The 23,579-nt window shown below is 40.7% G+C and overlaps 2 protein-coding genes across 3 annotated transcripts; both read left to right on the forward strand.

The window, feature by feature from the left end:
* The first annotated feature begins 568 nt into the window (after positions 1-568).
* Positions 569-10,996, forward strand: tmem67 (transmembrane protein 67). 2 transcript variants are annotated; one of them, XM_020607118.1, is made up of 29 exons: positions 569-804; positions 2,181-2,269; positions 2,393-2,483; positions 2,653-2,752; positions 4,572-4,635; positions 4,750-4,821; positions 4,905-4,967; positions 5,341-5,495; positions 5,639-5,747; positions 5,896-5,982; positions 6,257-6,322; positions 6,404-6,557; positions 6,647-6,767; positions 6,869-6,974; positions 7,749-7,805; positions 7,925-8,023; positions 8,123-8,221; positions 8,419-8,427; positions 8,537-8,623; positions 8,735-8,834; positions 8,927-9,066; positions 9,144-9,284; positions 9,433-9,513; positions 9,651-9,767; positions 9,886-10,002; positions 10,104-10,208; positions 10,354-10,456; positions 10,556-10,698; positions 10,779-10,996. In XM_020607118.1, exons 1-29 carry the CDS (start codon positions 600-602, stop codon positions 10,857-10,859), a joined length of 2,961 nt encoding a protein of 986 aa, XP_020462774.1. In that variant the 5' UTR covers positions 569-599; the 3' UTR covers positions 10,860-10,996. The 2 variants fall into 2 exon arrangements, with proteins under 2 accessions (XP_020462774.1, XP_020462775.1); XM_020607119.1 differs by lacking the exon at positions 8,419-8,427 and having other exon boundaries at positions 10,779-10,995.
* Positions 10,997-11,843: 847 nt separating this feature from the next.
* pdp1 (pyruvate dehydrogenase phosphatase catalytic subunit 1) lies at positions 11,844-22,356 on the forward strand. Its single transcript, XM_020607246.1, has 9 exons — positions 11,844-11,861; positions 16,350-16,653; positions 16,748-16,915; positions 17,540-17,751; positions 18,295-18,376; positions 19,835-19,929; positions 20,049-20,217; positions 20,308-20,526; positions 21,479-22,356. The coding sequence occupies exons 2-9, from the start codon at positions 16,402-16,404 to the stop codon at positions 21,857-21,859; spliced, it is 1,578 nt and encodes a 525-aa protein (XP_020462902.1). The 5' UTR covers positions 11,844-11,861; positions 16,350-16,401; the 3' UTR covers positions 21,860-22,356.
* Positions 22,357-23,579: the final 1,223 nt, after the last annotated feature.

Here is a 23,579-nt window from a genome sequence, read left to right on the forward strand (position 1 = left end):
GTTTCATTTAGCTGCTTCAGTTTCAGGGTCCTGGTATTGTGCATGCTGTCTTATTGTCACACTTTCACAGGGACTAGGGCACCATTGTTAATGATTTCCTAATATGACAAATCAAAATGATATATTCTTTCTAATAAACCTCACTTTATCTTTGTTACAACCTGGGGTTTAACTTGTAAGGTTTCTGAGAGAAGCAAATCCAAGGATGCCTCTGATTGCCACTTGTGCACCTGTTGGTAATAAGTTGATTGACACTCATTGTTGATGAAACTAAAAAGACTATTACACACTAATGATAGTTAGTGAAACGATAGTGCCTTGTCCCTCTATGCTCTATGTGTTACAGTTTAAACAAAATAAAATGTAATAACGCCCCTGTCATTAATTTGGGGTTTTAGGTGCTTCATTGGCTTTAGTTACACGCACCAAATGCGCCTTTTTGTCATTCGTTCAGCATGATTGGGTACTTACAATAAATACAATTAATTTGTCTTATTTCTTTCCTTTTTTGCGACGCACACGTTATTTGGTCGTAACGTCACTACGTTGGTCGAAAAGGATTGTGGGTTAGGGTAAAAAGAGGAAACACATTGTTTACCATGGCGACGAGGACGCTACATTTTGTTGTTAACAGATGCAGAGTGTCCGTAACATTATTTCTATTAATATATATAGATTTGCTTGACTGCCAGCAGTTTATCATCCCCTACAAATCTCCCTCGGATTGCGGCGTGGAAGAATTATTCGATATCTCGAGTCTGTTGTGTGTGAGCTGCGGTCCAGATCAGAGACGGAGCACAACAGGTCGGTTACCTTCACTCTACACTATAAGATGAACTGAAGAACTGAGTTTCTGACGCTGCTCTGTCAACAAAATGTGCCAATAGCCTTGTTTTCACATATCTCAACTTAAACTGTGAGGTGGTCAGCCACGCACGACGTAAGAAACTGCAATGAGTGTGGCACCATTTAGCAAGGCATAAATGGCTAAGATAATCTGAAGGTTAGTTCAGAACCGAGCTAACACGGCTTGTAATAGACGAGGAAAATCCACTTTAGAACTGAATCCATGGTGTGATATTTGGATTATTATGCAGTCAAATCAGTACACGCAACCAAAGACAACAATAGGTCTGGGCATTGGAGCTAAAATCAATAATATAAAAGTACTTTTTTGCATTAAACGATATATGTTTTACATTATACAGTATGTTATATTTTATTACTGTATATAACAAATATAAACAGCAAATTCTCGTGACCTGGAAGCTGGAAATAGTCAGTGATACTTTACTATACTTTAATACATTACTCTTTACTTAAAACCTATCCACAATCACTGTGACGATAATTTGAGGAACAATAACCTGATAAAATGATATAATCAGGATGTGGTTCCACTGATGGTAACAATGCTAATATTGAAATCCTGCCCAGCCCTCAACATCATTCTTTCTAAACTGGAAATAAGATTAGCTAGATTTTAATTCAATATATTAGTATTGCAGGAAGTTTTGTATGTCACATATGGGCTTTGTCTCTCCATGCCTTCATCACTACTCTATATATTTGCTATTGAATTTAAAAATAAAGTGTTTAAATTTCCCAATTAAAACCAAACTAAGCATGTATTGGATTTTGTAGCTTCTTATCTTGAACTTCAGGTACGTTCCAGAAAATCCTCAAATAAAGCAGAGACCAGCACAGTTTTCATTTCCTGTCTTTGCCTTCTGTCATCCAGTAGAACCAAAGTACAGTTCATGTACAATCAATGTGTCCTGTCTTCAGTGCAAACGGTTTACACATGAGAACAGGGAAGTAGTGTAGAGCAGCAAAATGAGAAGTTTCTACAAGCAGGCAGAAGGTTCTGGCATCTCCATTTCATGCTGGCTTTAATTATAGTGTTAAGTGACCTTTGATTACTCAGTCATCTAAAAAATATCTGTGTGTACTTTCTATACCAATTTGATAATTTAATTTAGTCATTAAGCAGTGTTAGTTTTCTAGTGAAATCAGTCACTTCTCTAGGATCTCTTTTTCCAGGCTATGACTGCGACTTGACTCACAATTTCAGTTGTGTGCACATGGGTTTACAGTACTCAGTTTTGATTTCTATTGGATTTAAATTAAATAATATCTAATACACTAACTGTGTATTGATTCTGTTCCCTTTTTTGCAGGACTGAGCTGTATTTGCAAAACTGGATACCAAACTCTCACCACTGATAAGACATCCATTACTTGTCAGCTATGTCCTGCTGACAAACCTGTATGTACAAATTACAGTTTATCTCACACTGTGCTGTAGATAGTGCAGTGCACATCACACTTCCTGCACAATTTCTAATTTTATTTGTCATGATACCTTATCGATAAGCTGTTTTTTTTACAGGCAGTAACAAAAGATGGGTTTGGGTGTATTCGCTGTCCTGGTAGTCTCAGTGATGAGGGGACATGCCAGTGCCCACCAGGCAGTATCCTGGGTGAGTCACTAATGACAGGGCTAATTTATGACCTGCTGGAATGGAGTTATTTAACATTTTTTAATGTTGAATGCACTTGCTGCAAATTTAACAGCAAAAGCCAGTGGTATGGATAATTGCCTATTTTTTGTATAAATGTCTGAATATACTTAACTTCTTTTTTGTCCAGTGGAGAGAGGTGACAATGGAACCCTTTTGGATGCAGCCAGGTGTGAAATGTGTAATGGAAATAGCCCTGCTTTGTCTGTACCAAACAGCAGTGGAAACAGGTACTTGTCATACCAGACATATTCAGCTATTTCATACAGATTAACAGTCAAAAATATGACCAAGACAACAGAGGTTATAGCTTTTGGATATTTCAAAACTGAAAATGTATGGAAAATATTTTGTCTTCTGACAGAATTTCTGGTAGAATTTAGAACTCAGGAGACAATATTCCCTAGTAAGATATTTTAATTCAGAAGATTTGAGTTTGTATCTGGAGAATAAAAACTGACTACAATGTAGAATTCATAGTTATATAGCATTGACTCCATTAAGGACAGCCAGTCAGTATTCATCTCCTGCTACAGACATGGTCCTTGACATATTTCAACAGCTTTGTTTACTCCTTTCCAAAGACTCAACCTTTGTCCTGCCACAACAGGATACAGCATTGTCACTATGATCTTTTATTAGGTCATACAACCCTGATACATCTATTCATAATTACCTTGCTACTTCATAATGTATACCCACTCAAACACAGTGACATCGTTCCGCTGTCTAACAGGAATATCAGTATTTCCTGATATAGGCTTGTGATAAAGCCTCAACAGGATGTAATTAGTAATCAAAGTATGGAAGGTGCAACTCAAGAACAAAAACACACGTTGAACAGAGTATTATGGATTTTAAAATGTTGAATATTGCTGATGTTTATAGCAGTGACTTCTACAAATGCAGCTGTGTATATTCAGAAACCAAACAGACTGTAGCATGTATAAGCTATTTTTAAGCTTCTTCCGGCTCTTTGAAACCAGGAACTCACAAAGACGAAGTAGACCACTTGGATATATAAAAAATAACCGTGCTGGTTTATTCAAAGAATCACAGGTAAAATTAACATTACACGTCCAGATCTCTTCCACCTCCGACCTGCACGCAGGCAGACGAAGTATGAAAGACCCTGAACCATAATGCCTATACAATTTTATCACTTGGTTGGGTTAGCCCATTCTACACAGGAACGTCAAACCGTGACGTCACCTGATATGCCAGCTTTGCAGCTGACCGTAACAATAGTCAAAACATGAGGAAAAGTCAAGGTGTGTGGCTGTTGATTAGTGGTGTGTATCTAAAAACATTTTGACATGACATTACACATAAGAAAATATTATGATTACCATTACAGTTACACATATCATAATAATAACAATCACCTCCTGTCTGCAAACTGTCTCTATTTAGTTGTCCTTGGCCTATATGCAGCCTGCAGAACTCATGAGATGACTAAGCATTTAACAGCCTGAGCATAGACAGCCTGGCTCCACTAAACATTTCTAATACAACAAATCTCTAACAAATATCTATCTGACTAAGAAATTACCTAACACATGTGAACATGTCTAGTATGTTTTCATGTATAAGAATGAGTATAGTAGATCAGTGCAGAATCTTCTATTAGGTTATGGATTGAAGGGCAAAAATTGTTGAATGAATATGAGAGCTGGAGAATATTCTTTTAATTGTCTTCAAAACCTAATTTGACAGTGTTGTCTCTTCTCTCTTTGGCACTTCTTGTCATTTTGAACACTTCTTGTTTCACCTTCTCATATCTGCAGTTTTATTCACTGTCTTCATTTGTCTGTACCTCTCATAAGCATCAGTCCATGACCCCCATCCTTGCAAGGATGTATTTTATTGCACCCATGACATATTGTATTTTGTTGTATTTGTTTACTCTGACAAATGGCTTCTTCCTGCTCACTCTCTCTTAACACTGCTGGTGTGTTGTTGTCAGAGTGTGAAGAAATGCTGATGGGATTTTAGGTTTTCTTTGTGCAATATGTAAAGGATGGGACGGTCTCCACAATTCTCTTTCAGGTGTGAAAGATGTCAGGCTTCCTTCATTGCCACCTCCTGTGAGTGTAACCCTCCAAACGTCCTGGTGAGTTCAGTCAACCCTTTGCCCACAGTACCCTCTTGAGCATCATACGCACACCATTCAGCAGCACACTCATAAAATGTATGTGCCATCAATGGCTGGTATGTGATTTTCCAGGGAGGAGGATTATGTTTCCCTTCAGACGCCCTCTCCACCAGTGTGAATCCCAGTGTCAGCTATGCTCAGTTGGTGCGTCTCCTTCTCCTCTCTTAGTATATTTTTCTTCATTTTGATATACTTTGATTAGTGATTTGTGTTCTGTTCTCTTGCAGAAGCTCAGTCTTCAGTCTGCCTGGTTTGTGCAAAACCTCTACTCCACATCAGCAGCCTGCCTTGTAACGCTATATCTCTTTTTTTATGAAGCCCGTTCTAGTTCTGGCCACAGCCGCACACCGACACAAATGGCATTCTCATTATAACACAGGAGAATAGTTGGGATTTTGCGATGCTATGTTATGTTGGTGTTTATGAACATATGAAAAACCACAGAAATGTTCATTGTAATTGATGCCAAAATATATTTCATAAATAAGCACATGTAATGAAATAACTGAAGTATTATCTTCTTTATGAGATGACTCTTAAAAAGAGATTCCTGTGCATAATTACAACTGTGCCACAGGGGGTGCCATTGGGGGTGTGAGGATTTTTGTGCTGTGTTTTTATGTGTGATTAGTGGTTGTGTATAACCAGGTGGTTTGCTTACAGGCCTTCTCTAACCTGACGGCATGCCAGGCTCTCGGGAACATGTGTGTGATGAACATGCATTCATTCAGCGGCATATCCACTGATGCCTGTGGTCTCTTTAATGCCATTTATAAATCAAGGGCTGCTGCAAGCTCAACTCAAGACATTTCCTACTGGTAATAAGCTCTGTCATGGCATTGTATTATATGTAAAAAATTGTGATATCTTCACAGGTTTTATTTGAAACAAGCAAATGTTCATTCCTGTTTAATCCAGTTTCACTCAGAGTGGACAATGCGCACTGTGTCACTGTTTCCAGGAGAGCTAATCTGCCCTGGCTTTACTATGGGGAGGAGCCTGGACTGGCCAGTCGAGTGCTTCAGACCAATCCTGTTCCCATTGGATTCAGTTTCCGAGGGCCAAAGAAAGTAAATGACTAACTTAAAGCACAGTTTAAAAAAAAGAACAGAATAACACTAAAAATATTAGTTTATTACACAGTATATCAGATTGTGCAGTAAACCTGGACCAGTACAAAAGTGTTCTGGCAATTGACATATTTTGTTTGTTTGACAGAACATTGACATTAAGCTGCGTGCTGCTGTCTATAATGTCAGAGGAGAGTTCATCAGATGGGAACTAGTAGGAGGAGGTAATCTCCAGGTGAGATGTCAAAGAAATGATCATCAAACTGAATACTTAATCTGAATAGACAAGAACTTTATTATTAAATCTGTATTTAAACCCTCTTGTTTGCTCAAATGTGTTGGTGGTAGAGCCAACTCACCATCACTGTTCCCCACCACTCTTTTATATGTTAAGAGCAAAAAATTATCAGTTGATGCTGTTAAATAAATTAAGCATTTTTATGTTATTCATGCAAAGTGTAAAATTATAGGAGACTGGTATACTTTTCTTCTATTCCTCTTTCATTTAGCTGTGTCCAGAAAGAGCCACCAAACAGGCAGCAGCCTTCAGCTTTGGAACCTCTTACCAGGAAAGTGTGAGTGTTTCTTTTTTACTTAGCTCAAACTCTCTTGTACTGCATAGTTGTGTTACTAGCAGTGTGTGTGTGTGTGTGTAGTGTGAGCTTTCAGTAGAAAAGCTGTTGGATACCCATCCTGAGCCATTGTTCTACGATGTGTTTATGGACCTTGGTGGAGAAAAGGACACAAAACTTCTCCCTCTGCCCACACTAGTCTATAACCAGCAATACAATGGACGGTTCATCAACCAAGGTGCAGTTTTTTATTTTATATTTTTTTAGGTGTGTGTGTGTGTGTGTGTGTGTGTGAGCATTTGATTATGATAATTTGTCTTTGTACAGAGAACATAAAGGAGTGGTACCTGTCTCGACGGATGTTTCTTGTTGACACGCTGAGCGGAAGAGAGAAGAGTACGAGTTACCAGCCTAAAGTCATCCGTGTGGCCAGCAGTGTCAAAATTAGGTCGGCAATCTGCACATCACCACGATTAAAAAAACAAGAAAGTCAAATCTTCCTTTTCTCACTGTTCTGGTGATATTTTTAATACAAAATGTTTTTGTTAGGTTCTTGTTGGTTCCGCGAACCCAGGAAGGACAGGTATATCCCCCTCTAATGACTGTGACCTACAGTGACATTCTCCTCACAGATATCAAGACACAGACTGTGTCTGTAAGTAGGACACACACACACTTACACTTACAAATGTGTCTTTTTATACAGGGTTTCCGTGGGTCTTTAAGAAGTCTAAAATCCAATAATCAGAATTTTAGGCCTCAAAAAGTCTTAAAAAGGTCTTAAATACAATTTTGATAGGTCTTAAAAACTGGTCATGGTTTGGTTAAGTTGATTATTTTAATGCTAAGTTAACATTACTTCTATAATGTCACATTAACTTAAGTTGTGCTTTTATGTATTTTGGGGAAAATATTTTGGCAACAAAGTGTTACCACCTGTGATATGTTGCTTCCACATTGTAGATCTTTCTCTTGTCAGCTTGTATTTATCATGGTGTAATACAACTACAAAACCAAACCAACTTGGAACAAGAATATTTCTAAAGTTTGCAGCCTGATCAGAACTGATCGAACTGTGGTCACTTACTGGCTGATAGATGCTTCTTTAAGCCATGAAATATATTTGAATTTGTGATTGAAGTTATATAGAGTCTGTAAAAATTTTGACCCACCCCCCCAAAAAACAACTTACTTTTCCCTTCTTTGGAGTGATTCCTACCCTTGAAGTAGGTCTTAAATTGCCTTTAAAGTGATCTAAAAAAGGTCTTAAAACGTCTTAAATACAACTTCATGAAACCTGCTGAAACCATGTTATAGTTGTGGCCCTGTTGCCTAACCCCAGTCCAATCTTTCTGTTGAAGAAAAACAAGAAGCTTTTATCTTGACTTTAAATTGGCCTGTGTTCTCCATTATATAATTTTGTTTGTAGACCACTTTTGCTGTGGAATATGAGATGGATCAGAGTGAGGCTCGCCTAAAGGAAGATGTGAGTAGAAGTATGAATGAAATGTCTAGGAGAGGCTCTTGTGTATGTATGACTGTGTGTGTTTGTCACAGCAGTGATACAGTATCACCTGCGGCTCTGATATTCTGGTGTTTGCACAGACTGCTCTGGGTGTGATTGGTGGCGTGGCCGTGCTTTACTCTCTCCTGAAAACAGTCAGCTGGAAGAGGAGGATTGCCTCTCCTCTCATTGATCTGGGGGTACAGTCTCTTTCACATGTCGTATTTTACACCACTTTAATTCATATTTGTATACTTTGGAAGTAGCATTAGTCACTCACCCACCCTCTTCTGCCTCAGACTGTGCTGAAGTTTCTGTTGTTTTACGCTGGAGATCTGGCCAACGTTTTCTTTGCTGTCACTGTGGGAATTGGACTTTACTGGCTCATCTTTTACAAGGTTAGTCTCATTCCCTTTAACTGTAGGTCTGTCTGTTATAGGTTTGATGATTTCCACACTTGTGTAGTCTTTAATGTTTGTACCATTATCATCTTTCTGCTTTTTCCTTTGAGCTTTATTTTAACTTTTCCAAACATAAAGAGTGTTTTTGTTTCTTTGCATGGACTTTTGACTCTTTTCCTCTCTGCACTCTTTGGACATTAAAGGCAAGTCTTTTTCCTCCTTTACCTTCTTTTCCTGAGCAGTTTTTATTGCATAGATTTAGATGTGATTATTATTGGCTGTTTTCTGAGATTCATTTGTGTGTCTGTTTAGGCCCAGCAGTTTGTATCAGTGCTGTTACCGCTGCCTGATCAGGAGAAACAGTTTGTGACGTACATTGGTTGTGCCTTCGCTCTCAAGGTTAGACACCTACTGATCAGAGTTAAAAATGAGCAGTATTACCCTAAAAGCTAGATGGTATTCTTCCTTTAAGAACGCTGAAAAAGTATTGGTTTGTGTATTTGTAACCAGGCTGTCCAGTTTCTCCACAAGCTGATTGTTCAGGTGTCAGTCGACGTGTTCCTTATCGACTGGGAGAGGCCACGAAGCCAAGCTAGCAGGACTGTGCAAGGTACAAACATACTTACTCCAAATTTGGCAGTCTTCATAATAAGTAATTATCCAGTCATTTTATTCCATTTACCATATTAACTGCTGTTTCAGCTTCTGGTGAGGCGAAACGTGACACTTCTCCGATCAGCATCTGGAGAACCTACTTTGTGGCCAACGAATGGAACGAGATCCAGACCATCCGCAAGATGAGCCCGACTTTTCAGATCATGGCTGTGCTCTTCTTTCTTGAAGTACATCTTACATCAGCACATACATTCAGCTTTTGTTATGTCCCTTTTCCTCACTGCTGATGCCCTGTATTGTTCAGGTGCTGGGTTTCTCTAATCTTGCCCTGAGGGACCCCTGGTCATCTTTACAGCGCTCCTCACAGGCGTACACCCCTTCATACAGCCTGACTCTGCGCTATGGTCTGGCAGCCACTCTGTGGCTCTGTATCGGACTCTTGCAGGTACAAGTTCCACCATTCACTCTTACCTCTTTCTGCTCTCACTTCCCTTTGGCCTTTCACCTCTTCCAGTCTTTCTTAAGAAATTAGGGATATATTCCCAATATGAGTGTGTAGAGCTCCTTTAAAAGATAATCATTTAACCCTGCAGGTGATTTTCTTCACTGTGTTTTATGAGCGCTTTGTAGAGGACAAAATCCGTCAGTTTGTAGATCTCTGCTCCATCAGCAATGTAAGTAGCACTGTGTATATTATATATTAAACAAATTTGTCTGTAATGTTGTACATAAGTGTATCTTGTCAGGTTAGTTGTATTGAATGTATATAGTCCAATGTAACAAATCACAAATATTTTCTGTTTCTCTACAGATTTCTGTTTTGCTGTTGTCTCACCGTTGTTTTGGCTACTACATCCATGGGCGTTCAGTTCATGGGCATGCAGATACAAATATGGAAGAAATGAACAATAATCTGAAGAGAGAGGGCGTATGTAGACCAGCAGACTACATGTTGGTTTAGTGATTACAGGATATTTATGACATTATTCAGTTCACATTACATCCATCCACTTTCTTTCTTCCCCTCTGTCTTTTTGTCTCACAAGGCATCCCTGTGTGGCCAGAGAGGACTGCTTCCCAACACAGATGTCCAAACCTTTCAGGTCTCTATTACCAACCGTCTGCGGTTACAGTATGACAGGATACACGAGCCTTTCAAGAGGGTGTGTGCTTGTCTTGAGCATGCTTCTAACGCTTTTATAAACACGAAGACCAAAAAAAGTCTTGTATCAATGTTCTATTTAAATGGTCTCCTGCACTCCAGGGGAACACCCCATCACGACTGACGGACGCATCCACGGTCAATGGGGTTGACAAAATCAAGGCCTACTACACCATGAACCACTTCCTGGGATCCATTATAGACCATGTTAGTACAAATGGACATAAGGAAAATGTGATCTGGATGTTTGTTTGTTAGGTTGTCAAGTACAGTACATGAGTTGTTTTCATTGACCTGAAATATTTTGTATGGATGAGTTTGTTTATTTGCGATGTTGCTATATTTGCCTTAGGCCTACCCTGACATGGACTATATAGTGAAGGACAAGCTGATGTTGGAGCGGGTCATAGGGATGGAGTTCCTAGAACCCACTGAGAAAAGCATCTTTTACAATGGTAACGACCTACTTTCCCAGACAGGCTGTACAATTTCTGTTTATATGCATATGTATCTATATACACTATAGTAATGTCTATCTGTGTTTCTCACTGCAGATGAGCCACACTCCTTCAGTGATGTGCTGTTCTATGGAAATGAGGCCACGTTACTGATCTTTGACACTTTGTTCTTCTGTGTTGTCGACCTCGGCTCTCAGAGCTTTGTACTTGCAGCTGTGCTTACATACATACAGCAAATGGTCAGTATTTGGTGTTTACAGCATGTTGCTTTCACTGTGCTATGGACAGTGTGTATTGAATACTATCTCATTCATCACAGATATTTTGCCTGATCCGTGATGTTCTCGGAAGGAAGAACCTCGCCCGCAAGACTATGGTGGATGAGAGATTTCTGATATAAAAGTCCATAAGTCCATGCTAAGTAGTTGATAGTGAGAGTGATGTTTCTGCTCTTTTTTGTACTTGAACATATACAGCCTTTTCCTTGCAGTTTCTTGATGTAAATATCAGTTTTTGTAAAGATATGGATGTTTCTATGGATTAAAATGTTTTGATGTGAAGATGTCTTATTTTATGTTTACGCCTGAGATCATTTTAATAACAATTGATTATCTAAAGGTTTTATGGTAATCACAGAATTTATATGTTTGCATAATGAAAAATCTCTGTTGCTAAAGTTACAAGTGGACAAAGATAAATATTGTAAGACATTTTACAAATGTTACATTCTTTTACAACCATCACATACCATCATACCTTTATCTTAAATTTTGGATATACAGTATTAAGCCAATGTGGACAAGGTTACACACTCAGAAAGACTTTTGTGGTAGAACCTAATTTTAATATGAATTTTTCAATGGTTTATGGATTAGCCAAGGCACACATTTGTTTGGTTATTTTATGCAGTAGCAATTTCTCTTTTTGTTATCTAGGTCTGAGTCACTCTGTTGCTGTCTGCAAAAATGTGCACTAAAGGCAGAAAATTGGATGTCACTTTTCAGAGTTTGTTAGGACGAACCTTACATAAAGTATTTAGTGTTTTGATGGATTATTTCAAGGAGACCGATAATAAAGAATTATAAATCCCCGCCTTTACTACTAATCAACACTCCAGTCCAGTAGGTGGCGGTAATGCACCTATGAAGTTGTAGCCAACTGCCAATAAAACTTACAAATGAAAGAAATAAAGACATCACGGCCGTCAGGGCTCTTAGCCAATGAGCGATCAGGTCGCGGTGCGGCGCTCTAGAACGACACAGATAGGACTCTCGGTGTTCAGTCATGAATTTGGATAACTTTTTCACAGCAATCGGTTAAGGTGAGTTTGAGATTAGCTTTTACACCTTTCCTTTATATACAGTTTAGCTGAGGGGTCTGAACCGGTGCAGTCGCGTCTTATGTGAGTAGCCATTGTCCAGTTTGACAACAGCTGGTGGGTGTAACCGCCGTTAGCACGATGAATTTGGTTGCTCCGTCTGGTTGACGGATATATGTCGTATCTGTTTGAGAGTTGATTCACTAATTATCTATTAATGAGATATCGATTGGAAGCCTTTCCCAGTTCTGAGACAGGTTTTCTGTATAGCAGCTCCGAGCACAGAGGTTAGCTTACAGTTTTGTGGACTTGCTACTGGCTAGGGGAGGCTAGTTATGTCAACAAATATGGCAATTTTATTGCAGAGCTCAGAAGTGGGAGGGTCCTCTGTGGTGTGGGGGATTTTTGGCTGCCCAGCTTATTGCAGCACAGTACAGTCACTCTTGTTAGGATGTTTTTCATTAAAACCTTTGAGCACAGTATATTTTCACCTATGCTACCTCACTTTTCTCTAGAACTAGACTGTCTAAAATGAGGTGTCACTGGAGGATTGCAGATCAACCAAGTTATGCAATGAGGGAAGTTTATACGTTGAGAGACAGCCAAGGTCCAGTTCAATAGGTCATGACCCGAGGGCGCATTTCTCAAGAAACAAATGTCAGGGTTGAAATTACTGTCAAAGCTATTTTTAGCGGGCCGTGCAGCTCAGCTGACCGGTCGCTGCAGAAGAGTGCAGAGAGCCAGAGGTCGGGACGTGTTCTGCTGGTGCTACACATTTCTTGACTTCAGGACAGAACAAAGTGAACGGTCCCGGAACATCAATATCAGAATTCAACGTACAGTAAGAGTCGCAATAATATCGGGTTGAAAGTACCGTGGGGTTAGGGTTGTACGGACCCATTCTTCGTTATCCCAGAAGTTGGGGTTATGAACCTTACATCAAATCATAACTCAATTTATGCCTGAAAAGAAATCAGCGTTAAGTGTCGGGTATGTCCGGAGATATTTATCATTTTGTGATTTTAAGTGCATAAAGTTAAACAAACGGAGGCGATACTCTTTTCTGGCTCTGTATCTTTGAGGGCATATTTTCAAATTGAAACATATAACATATTGTAGAACCATTTGTTGGTTAAATGTTAATGCTAATGCGACCTCTGCGTTGTGTGTGCTGTCTGAAACATCGTCCAGATCGAGTCAGTCGAGTTTATTGTGGACCTCTGCATTGTTGATAAAAGGTAACGCAATGTTAATCTGCTGTGGACAAATTAGCGTGTGTTCAGTGTCTCTTTGTATGATTACAGCATATCAAAAAATCAACACAATGTCTCTGTTGTTGTGTATAAAAATGAATAAATAAAACTAAACAGAAAATTTGTCTCCTACACTTGAGAGAGAGTTAATGTATTACAGGCAGGCCCTGATCACGCTGGATATATACATATATACAGTCAGGGAAAACATTATTTGAACCCCAGCTGATTTTGTAAGTAAGATAAGACAAAAATAGCATTGCATCAGTGTAGCACTGATATTATTGTTACCCCAGTACCCGTGGGCAGAAAAGCACCCAAGACAATGGGCTGTTTTGACTGAGTGACCCTGCAGTAATATACAGTATACATATAACCAGCAGTTAACCTTGTACTGTGTAACTAAGGCATCAACAAAGAGGATGAAAGTTTTGGGCAATTTTGTTTCAGCCAAGTATAAATTCCTGTCTGGTTTCTGTCTAACATTTCAAACTGGACTTGCTTGGTTCTTTATTGGCACCTTGCAGCAAGACGTCCATACCAACACCGTCCCGTCTGCTGTTTTGCCAGTAGTGCTGTTATTGGTCTCTGTTCCCCTTAATACGTCCATGCTCTGTTCTTGACCTCTGGCTCTGGTCTCCTGCTCCATACATTGCTCTCTCTGTGTTTTCAGCCCAGGTGAGGTTCCAGACACCCGTGAGGCATTGCTGAGCGCCTTCAAAAGGCTGGACCAAGACATTTCTTTGGAGGCTCAGGTAGGAACTGCCTGTCGTCTTAATGTGAAACAGTGCTACTGGTTCTTCTAAAATCATCTTGTTAAATTGAGGAACTCACATTCTGCTCAAAACCCATAGTTAGTCCGAGTTCTTCTTCAACTCTGCTGAAAAAAAATATCCCGTTTATATCGGACCACATTCCATATTTCAGGGTTCATCCTGGGTTTTGAATTTGCATTGTGAAAAGGGGCCTGGAACAGCACTGCTGTTGTTGAGGAGTCCATCCCACCCAAGTCTGCTCCAACATCTAGGCCCCTATCTTCCACCCAGTGCCAGGTGTACAGTTCTGTGTCAAAGTGTAATTTCCTATCTTGCACCTGATGCAGTGTCCTTTTTCTTTCCTAGCACCCACGCCGTCAAGTCACCAAATACACTTTCGTCCACCTTTGTAGGTGCGTTTTGGCGCACTTAGTATCTTGATGATGCAATAGGACATTTAGCCAGTGACCAACAAAAAGCTGGTCTAAGTTGGATCAAGTTAGTAATATGCGCAGGCATAAGCAGGTGCACAAGGTGCAGACATGTTGCTTGGCATGTAGACAGGGACTTGTAGCAAGGTACCAAAATGCTACAGATTAAAAATAGAATGTTTTCAGAATTAAAATTGTATACCCTGTACACAAAGCTATTTATGTGTAAATGGTTGATCATATTATGTATCAGAATTATTTGGTCACTATAAATTGTTAGAACAGTCGTGGCTCTACACATGTTTAAATCGGTCCCGTCTCCCTCCAGGTAAATCCACCACCATAATAGTTGTTCACTGTGGTACCAGCGTGACTGCCTTTTAAAGGGAATGGGAGATGGCATTTTGATTGTTTATTGTATGTTATGCCCAAAACACACTAAGAGAGTAAGTCCAACCCTTTTAAAACAACCACCTGATGCAGATATACTTTTCCCACTATCAAAATAGCAAAATTGGCCTGGATATGCCCTGTATGCACCTGGAAAGGTGTGCTTTAGATTGTCAAAATAGGGCCCCTAGTCTGAGTATCTTTGATTCAGTCTGTTCTGTGACAGCATGCATCACACGTTGTATAAGACTTCACGGCATACAGCTAGTCTACATGAAGTGTAAGCCTGTTTATTTTAGGAGTAGAACTAAGTCAGGCTAACACTTTTAAAAATGTGTTGCTAGTATCAATGTTGTTACTGTCTCCAAAGTCTGTCATTGATATTCAAGTCTGAATCGAAGGGCAGGTCATTACATTTGCACCAAGTGCAGAACTTGAGCACATTTTCACACATTATGGCCCATATTGAATATCACCTTTGCCTAGTGACAGCAGTGCAACAAAACTTTTGAATGTCCTAATTTAAACTTTAAACTGGTTTAAAGAGAAGCTCAGGTGTCATTGCCTTTGCATGTAATTTAAGCCATGTGCCACATCCTGGCTGGAGGTTCACAGTGTTATTTGGTCACGCAGGTTGGAGACTCGAATGCCTTCCTGCACTACTTGGTTCTAAGAGTAGCTTTTTCTGGAGCGACAGCTTGTGTGGCTCACGTCGATGGACCAGACCTGTATGTACACTGAACATGTGCATACAATTTAACTGAAAGGGTATAAATGTATGGAGGAGATTGATTAATATACTTTCTGTTCACTTTCGACTCAACACTGGCAGCAGAAGGTGTGCGAGTTCACAAACTATCCTCTCGTTTTTAGGAAGCGGCTCTATGGTTTTATCGTTATGAAATAATTACAGACTATTTGGAGTTATGAGGGTTTCAAAGCTAATCTGGAGGTGCCCAAGTTTAAACATGAAATGGCTGGAAATGAGCATACCAAAGTCTTTTTAAATATGTTATACTAAGCATACCTGCCATTTGTGGTTGTCTTTTGTGATAGCAAGGTCTAAGTTGTAGGAGAGTGCCAGGGTGTAAAAGTGCAATGCATGCTGCACAATGGTAAGTTAGCTTGATTTGTGTTGTGTCCACACATTATGCCAAGGGAGGATGAGGAAAACTAATAGAGGTTTGAAAGACCCACAAACGTTTCCTTCGAGCAGCTGAGGAGGTTAATGGGGGGAGTTAAGTGAGAGCAGGCTTTGCCTGTAGGCTTGGCTGTGTAATGGCTTATGCTTGATAACGTCCAGAGAACAGAAAATGCTATGTGTTTCTGCAGAGCCAGTACTGCAAACAGTTAATGAACAGCCAGTTTAACCGTTTAACTGATTTTATTTGAATTGCTCATGGGCCAAATATGTGAAAGGTCACCAGCCGGGTGGATGTTAAAAATGGCAAATTATACAAAAGGTTAAACAGCATATAAATGATAAAATATTATGGTTAAATGTCAAGTTACTGGCCACTGCAGTGGTTACTGTTGTTAGCTTTGTTGACGCGTCATATTTAACAACATTTGGCGTTTTGTGTCCCAGTTTCACCTCATTACATCAGCTCTTTCTGTTTGCACATTACTTGCTTAGTGGTAACTGGAGAGGACACCTTGTTCTCATTAGATGAATGCATCTTGTTAAACACCTGGTGCTTTCTGACTGCTGTGCCTTTGAACCCTATGTTTTTACCTCTTCAGCAGGTGTGTGTATACATCAGTGGTGTGTTGTTTGTCTGTGCCTTCGTCAGCCATGCCTGTGACAACTCAGCTGCTCAAGGGTTTGTCCCGTACCAAGGTCTTGGCCTCCAGTCTGTTACCATGCCAACAACATCATTCTCAGTTAGCGCCCATCACCCACCGACCTGCCACACGATGGTTGTCCCACATGTGGTGGAGTCACCAGCACTCAAGGAGTTACCAGACAGCTTCAGTGCTACACAGCTACATCCTCACGCCTCCGCAGGTCAACTCTATCCTGAAAGCCAACGAGTACAGCTTCAAGGTTTGTTGGGTCAATAGTGCACACACACAAAACACTTCTCACCGTCCTTACAGTTATGTTTTCATCTTACCATTTGTATGTGTTGTGGTTCTAGGTGCCAGAGTTTGATGGGAAGAATGTGTCATCAGTGATGGGCTTTGAGACTAATCAGCTGCCAGCCAACGCCCCTATAGAGGACCGTCGTAGTGCAGCCACGTGCCTGCAGACACGAGGAATGCTGCTGGGTGTGTTTGATGGCCATGCTGGCTGTGCCTGTGCACAGGTAAAGCTTGCTGTGTACCATACCAGGTCTGAAACCAACAACTGAAAATTATTTTGTGCATGTCATGCGTTTGTTGAGTTAAATTAGTCCCTAGCAGTCAATTTTGATATATGGTGGTCGGTTAGAAGAGCGCGAACCAGCAAGACATTACGGTAGTAAAGCAAACACACTTATCAGGCTTCATAAAGAAACTGACAGATGTTGTTCACCAGTTTAGGAACTGGAGCATACTAATTTGTACTTTTATAAATCAAGAAACTCATACAGTTCAAATAAACCAAATTATTTATGGATATTTTCCCCAGTCTTTACTTGGGTAGCAAATATTTACCATTGTGTATGTCATAGGTCATGTAGGTCATTACATGACCAAATTTAAAGGAAAGATTTTCTTTTTTGTAGGATAGATTATACCAGGTGAAGTAGCTGTGACATGAATTTGTGAAGTGGAAGAAAATTTCTTGTAATTTCACATAAGCTTGCATAGTCATCTGTGAGCTGCTTATACTTGCCAGTATTGGCCTACATGTGGTCATTTAAGTTAGTTTATGCTATATCCTGTTCCACTGACACTATTTTCTCCTGGAAAGTGTTTGAATCTCAGACTCTCCTCCTCTCTGCCAGGCGCTGAGTGAGAGGTTATTTTACTACATAGCAGTGTCGCTGTTGCCCCACAACACTCTTTGTGAGCTCGAGGCAGCAGTGGAAGCCGGAAGGCCTGTCAGTCCCATCTTGCAGTGGCACAAACACCCCAATGACTACTTCAGCAGGGAGGCTCAGTCTCTGTACATCAATAGCCTCCGAACCTACTGGCAGGAATTGATAGATCTAACCAGGTGAGGTCTGTAAAACAAAATGAAGAATACACAACAAAATCTAAAGGCCAGCAGTAGCAATGTGGGCTTTCTAATTCATTTCAGTTACAGCATTATGGTGCCAAGACTGAAGATAAGACAAAAATAGCATTGCATCAGTGTAGCACTGATATTATTGTTACCCCAGTACCCGTGGGCAGAAAAGCACCCAAGACAATGGGCTGTTTTGACTGAGTGACCCTGCAGTAATATACAGTATACATATAACCAGCAGTTAACCTTGTACTGTGTAACTAAGGCATCAACAAAGAGGATGAAAGTTTTGGGCAATTTTGTTTCAGCCAAGTATAAATTCCTGTCTGGTTTCTGTCTAACATTTCAAACTGGACTTGCTTGGTTCTTTATTGGCACCTTGCAGCAAGACGTCCATACCAACACCGTCCCGTCTGCTGTTTTGCCAGTAGTGCTGTTATTGGTCTCTGTTCCCCTTAATACGTCCATGCTCTGTTCTTGACCTCTGGCTCTGGTCTCCTGCTCCATACATTGCTCTCTCTGTGTTTTCAGCCCAGGTGAGGTTCCAGACACCCGTGAGGCATTGCTGAGCGCCTTCAAAAGGCTGGACCAAGACATTTCTTTGGAGGCTCAGGTAGGAACTGCCTGTCGTCTTAATGTGAAACAGTGCTACTGGTTCTTCTAAAATCATCTTTTTAAATTGAGGAACTCACATTCTGCTCAAAACCCATAGTTAGTCCGAGTTCTTCTTCAACTCTGCTGAAAAAAAATATCCCGTTTATATCGGACCACATTCCATATTTCAGGGTTCATCCTGGGTTTTGAATTTGCATTGTGAAAAGGGGCCTGGAACAGCACTGCTGTTGTTGAGGAGTCCATCCCACCCAAGTCTGCTCCAACATCTAGGCCCCTATCTTCCACCCAGTGCCAGGTGTACAGTTCTGTGTCAAAGTGTAATTTCCTATCTTGCACCTGATGCAGTGTCCTTTTTCTTTCCTAGCGCCCACGCCGTCAAGTCACCACATACACACCACATACACTTTCGTCCACCTTTGTAGGTGCGTTTTGGCACACTTAGTATCTTGATGATGCAACAGGACATTTAGCCAGTGACCAACAAAAAGCTGGTCTAAGTTGGATCAAGTTAGTAATATGCGCAGGCATAAGCAGGTGCACAAGGTGCAGACATGTTGCTTGGCATGTAGACAGGGACTTGTAGCAAGGTACCAAAATGCTACTGATTAAAAATAGAATGTTTTCAGAATTAAAATTATATACCCTGTACACAAAGCTATTTACATGTAAATGGTTGATCATATTATGTATCAGAATTATTTGGTCACTATAAATTGTTAGAACAGTCGTGGCTCTACACATGTTTAAATCGGTCCCGTCTCCCTCCAGGTAAATCCACCACCATAATAGTTGTTCACTGTGGTACCAGCGTGACTGCCTTTTAAAGGGGAGATGGCATTTTGATTGTTTATTGTATGTTATGCCCAAAACACACTAAGAGAGTAAGTCCAACCCTTTTAAAACAACCACCTGATGCAGATATACTTTTTCCACTATCAGAATATCAAAATTGGCCTGGATATGCCCTGTATGCACCTGGAAAGGTGTGCTTTAGATTGTCAAAATAGGGCCCCTAGTCTGAGTATCTTTGATTCAGTCTGTTCTGTGACAGCATGCATCACACGCTGTATAAGACTTCACGGCATACAGCTAGTCTACATGAAGTGTAAGCCTGTTTATTTTAGGAGTAGAACTAAGTCAGGCTAACACTTTTAAAAATGTGTTGCTAGTATCAATGTTGTTACTGTCTCCAAAGTCTGTCATTGATATTCAAGTCTGAATCGAAGGGCAGGTTTGCATTTGCACCAAGTGCAGAACTTGAGCACATTTTCACACATTATGGCCCATATTGAATATCACCTTTGCCTAGTGACAGCAGTGCAACAAAACTTTTGAATGTCCTAATTTAAACTTTAAACTGGTTTAAAGAGAAGCTCAGGTGTCATTGCCTTTGCATGTAATTTAAGCCATGTGCCACATCCTGGCTGGAGGTTCACAGTGTTATTTGGTCACGCAGGTTGGAGACTCGAATGCCTTCCTGCACTACTTGGTTCTAAGAGTAGCTTTTTCTGGAGCGACAGCTTGTGTGGCTCACGTCGATGGACCAGACCTGTATGTACACTGAACATGTGCATACAATTTAACTGAAAGGGTATAAATGTGTTCTACTAGAAATTATGATTTTTGTCAAATATTTTGATCATTTTTCTGCCTTGGTTCTTCTGCTCTAGGTTTATAGCCAACGCAGGAGATGCTCGGGCAGTGTTGGGAGTGCAGGAGGAGGACGGCTTGTTCAGTGCTCTCACACTCTCTAATGACCACAACGCCCAGAACGAGGATGAGGTGACTCGAATACAGCGTGAACACCCGCCATCAGAGAGAAAAACCATCATACGACAGGTACTGCACCTTCTAACCTGCTCAGTGTGGTTGTTATTACAGCATTTATTAAAAGCTGTTGGCCTCTTTTTGTTTTGTTTTGACCATCAGGACCGGCTGCTGGGCCTCCTCATGCCGTTCCGTGCTTTTGGGGATGTGAAATTCAAGTGGAGTATAGAGCTGCAGAAGCGCGTGTTGGAGTCTGGACCTGATCAGCTCCATGAAAATGAGCACACAAAGTTTATTCCCCCAAATTATCACACCCCCCCGTACCTAACTGCTGAGCCTGAGATCACGTACCACAAACTGAGGCCACAGGATCGCTTCCTGGTGAGGAGAGGCCCATTGCCATCACTTGCAGATCCTCTATCACCAAGGCACAGTGCTGCATAATATCATGATACTTCTATGCTGATAATCACACATTTCCATTCTGTTTCTACATTTTTTTAGAATTGCTGAATTAATATGCAAAAGACTTTCAACAACTTGTACAGCTTCACTGACTCATTCACATTTGCTGCCAATTTTCTCACTGCCTTTCATGAATATAACTAGTGAGCTAAGTAGGAAAATGACATCCACATTCATAATCTTGTCTAAAAAGCTCTGCTTGGCTGACGGAGTGAACAGCCTGCAACGCCAGACCTATTTGAGGCTCTGTGTTAATTGAAATAAGAGCAGCTATACAGAGGTCAGGAACCAGGCTAGTAGATTTCTATCCTCTCCAAACTGCTAGAACAAAAACAAATCACATTGATGATCTGGTTTCTCACTTTTAGGTAGGAAACATTAAAAGTGTTGGGCAATAACAACCATCACCAACAGATTTTATCAGCTGTGGATAATTCTGGCAAAATGAAACTCTGGGCTGATAAATGTGCTGTTCTTGCTGGTGTTGCTCATCAGAGTTTCCTAGGAAAAGATGCACGGTTAGGGATCACCTTGGTATTGAAAAAGGGTTTCCTAGGAAAAGATGCACCGTTAGGGATCACCTTGGTATTGAAAAAGAACATTTGGACTGTGTCTTTCCTCAAGTATTACCTAGCATCAGGGCTTGTTATTGCTTGTTGTATGGCTGACTTTCTGTACTTGGTTTGAAACAAGACCTCTATGACCTCTGCAGACAAATGTTGTATTTGTGGTTAAATTGTTTTCCTTTTAGTTGCCAGTGGCAGTGTTTCCCAGGATACATATGTAGTATTTTACTGATCTCACTCTAGTAATGACAGTAACTTCATTAATCTGATGTAAGACTCATGTTTTCTGTCCATCCCCGTAGGTGATTGGCTCCGATGGCCTGTGGGAGACCCTCCACAGGCAGGAAGTGGTTCGTATTGTGGGGGAATATTTAACAGGGGTGCACCAGCGTCATCCACTCAAAGTCGGAGGCTACAGGGTCACCCTTGGACAAATGCAGGGGCTACTCGAAGAGCGGAAGGCGCGGTTGTCTTCGGCTTTCGAGGATCAGAACGCAGCAACCCACCTGATGCGTCATGCGGTGGGAAACAACGAGTTTGGCACGGTTGACCATGAGAGGCTGTCAAAAATGTTGTCTTTGCCTGAGGAGCTGGCTCGCATGTACCGCGATGACATCACCATCATTATCGCTCAGTTCAACCCTCATGTGTTTGGAGCGCAGAGACAGGAAGGGCAGTCCTGAGATGTACGTGCCGATGAGTACACACTTGCACTACACAAAGGCACACTCTGTGGACAAACTAAGAAATATCTGTCCAGTAGTCTGAATGAAGTTGTTTTAACTCTATTTATGTATAGAATATATGTTTGTATACAGTGCTATAGAAGATGTTAAAAGATCTATTTATGCTGCCAATATTCTTCATGGCTGGTAAAATACTGTTACTGATTTGTGCAGCAAAAGTTTCAACTATCTTGTTTACGAGAGACTCAGCGGGGTTGAAATGATAGAAATTCCAAGGAGGGTGAAGGTTTGAACCTTAAGTAGAGCTTAGAGGTTCTGCAGGACTGAAACATCCTGCTTTTTTTCCTGATTTGGCCTCAAACTAGCGTATGTCATGATAACACTGCACTCTCTCTCTCCGTTTTGTTATTTACACCCAGGGCACAAGCGCTTTCATTTTCTAGGCTGCATCCGTGTCTAAGGGACTGATGTTACAACAGAGGCCTGTTGCATCTTTTTGTATCCCGTTTATATCGGACCACATTCCATATTTCAGGGTTCATCCTGGGTTTTGAATTTGCATTGTGAAAAGGGGCCTGGAACAGCACTGCTGTTGTTGAGGAGTCCATCCCACCCAAGTCTGCTCCAACATCTAGGCCCCTATCTTCCACCCAGTGCCAGGGTTGTCGTATCAGATACTGTTCATACCTGTCTGAATACACACATTGTGTTTTGTATTTCACCTGCAGTGTGTAAGTATTTAGCTGCCAGCACACTGGGTTTCAGGTGAAACTCTTTGTTGTGCTTTAAGATGTTCATCTCCTCTTCAGGCTTTTAAAACTCCTTCAAATGAAACAATCTGAGAAAGAATATGCTCTGACTACTTGCAACATGTTTCGAGTCTGCAGTAACCTATAACACAAGGGAACACAAGTCAACATTCCTTCATTTTAAAGGCTCACCAGCCAAAAAGGTTCGTGACTGACATAGTGACTGCTTTAATTTCAAATCCAGTGTGCTGGTGTACAAAGCTGCAACAAAATAGTCCAGATATTTACTGATTGCTGTATTTTAACAAGTGATGAAGTCCCACTAGCAGTGTGCACCACCACAGGTAGACTGATATATATATATATATATACACACTCTGTTCTGTGTCAAAGTGTAATTTCCTATCTTGCACCTGATGCAGTGTCCTTTTTCTTTCCTAGCACCCACGCCGTCAAGTCACCAAATACACTTTCGTCCACCTTTGTAGGTGCGTTTTGGCACACTTAGTATCTTGATGATGCAACAGGACATTTAGCCAGTGACCAACAAAAAGCTGGTCTAAGTTGGATCAAGTTAGTAATATGCGCAGGCATAAGCAGGTGCACAAGGTGCAGACATGTTGCTTGGCATGTAGACAGGGACTTGTAGCAAGGTACCAAAATGCTACAGATTAAAAATAGAATGTTTTCAGAATTAAAATTGTATACCCTGTACACAAAGCTATTTATGTGTAAATGGTTGATCATATTATGTATCAGAATTATTTGGTCACTATAAATTGTTAGAACAGTCGTGGCTCTACACATGTTTAAATCGGTCCCGTCTCCCTCCAGGTAAATCCACCACCATAATAGTTGTTCACTGTGGTACCAGCGTGACTGCCTTTTAAAGGCTGCTGCAAGAAGTAACTGTTAACAGTAAAGGGAGGTAGTGTTGTCTGTTTTATGACGCTAATTTGGATAGAGTG

This window comes from Monopterus albus, unplaced genomic scaffold (genome assembly GCF_001952655.1).
Source record: "Monopterus albus unplaced genomic scaffold, M_albus_1.0 scaffold84.1, whole genome shotgun sequence".
Taxonomy (NCBI): Eukaryota; Metazoa; Chordata; class Actinopteri; order Synbranchiformes; family Synbranchidae; genus Monopterus; species Monopterus albus.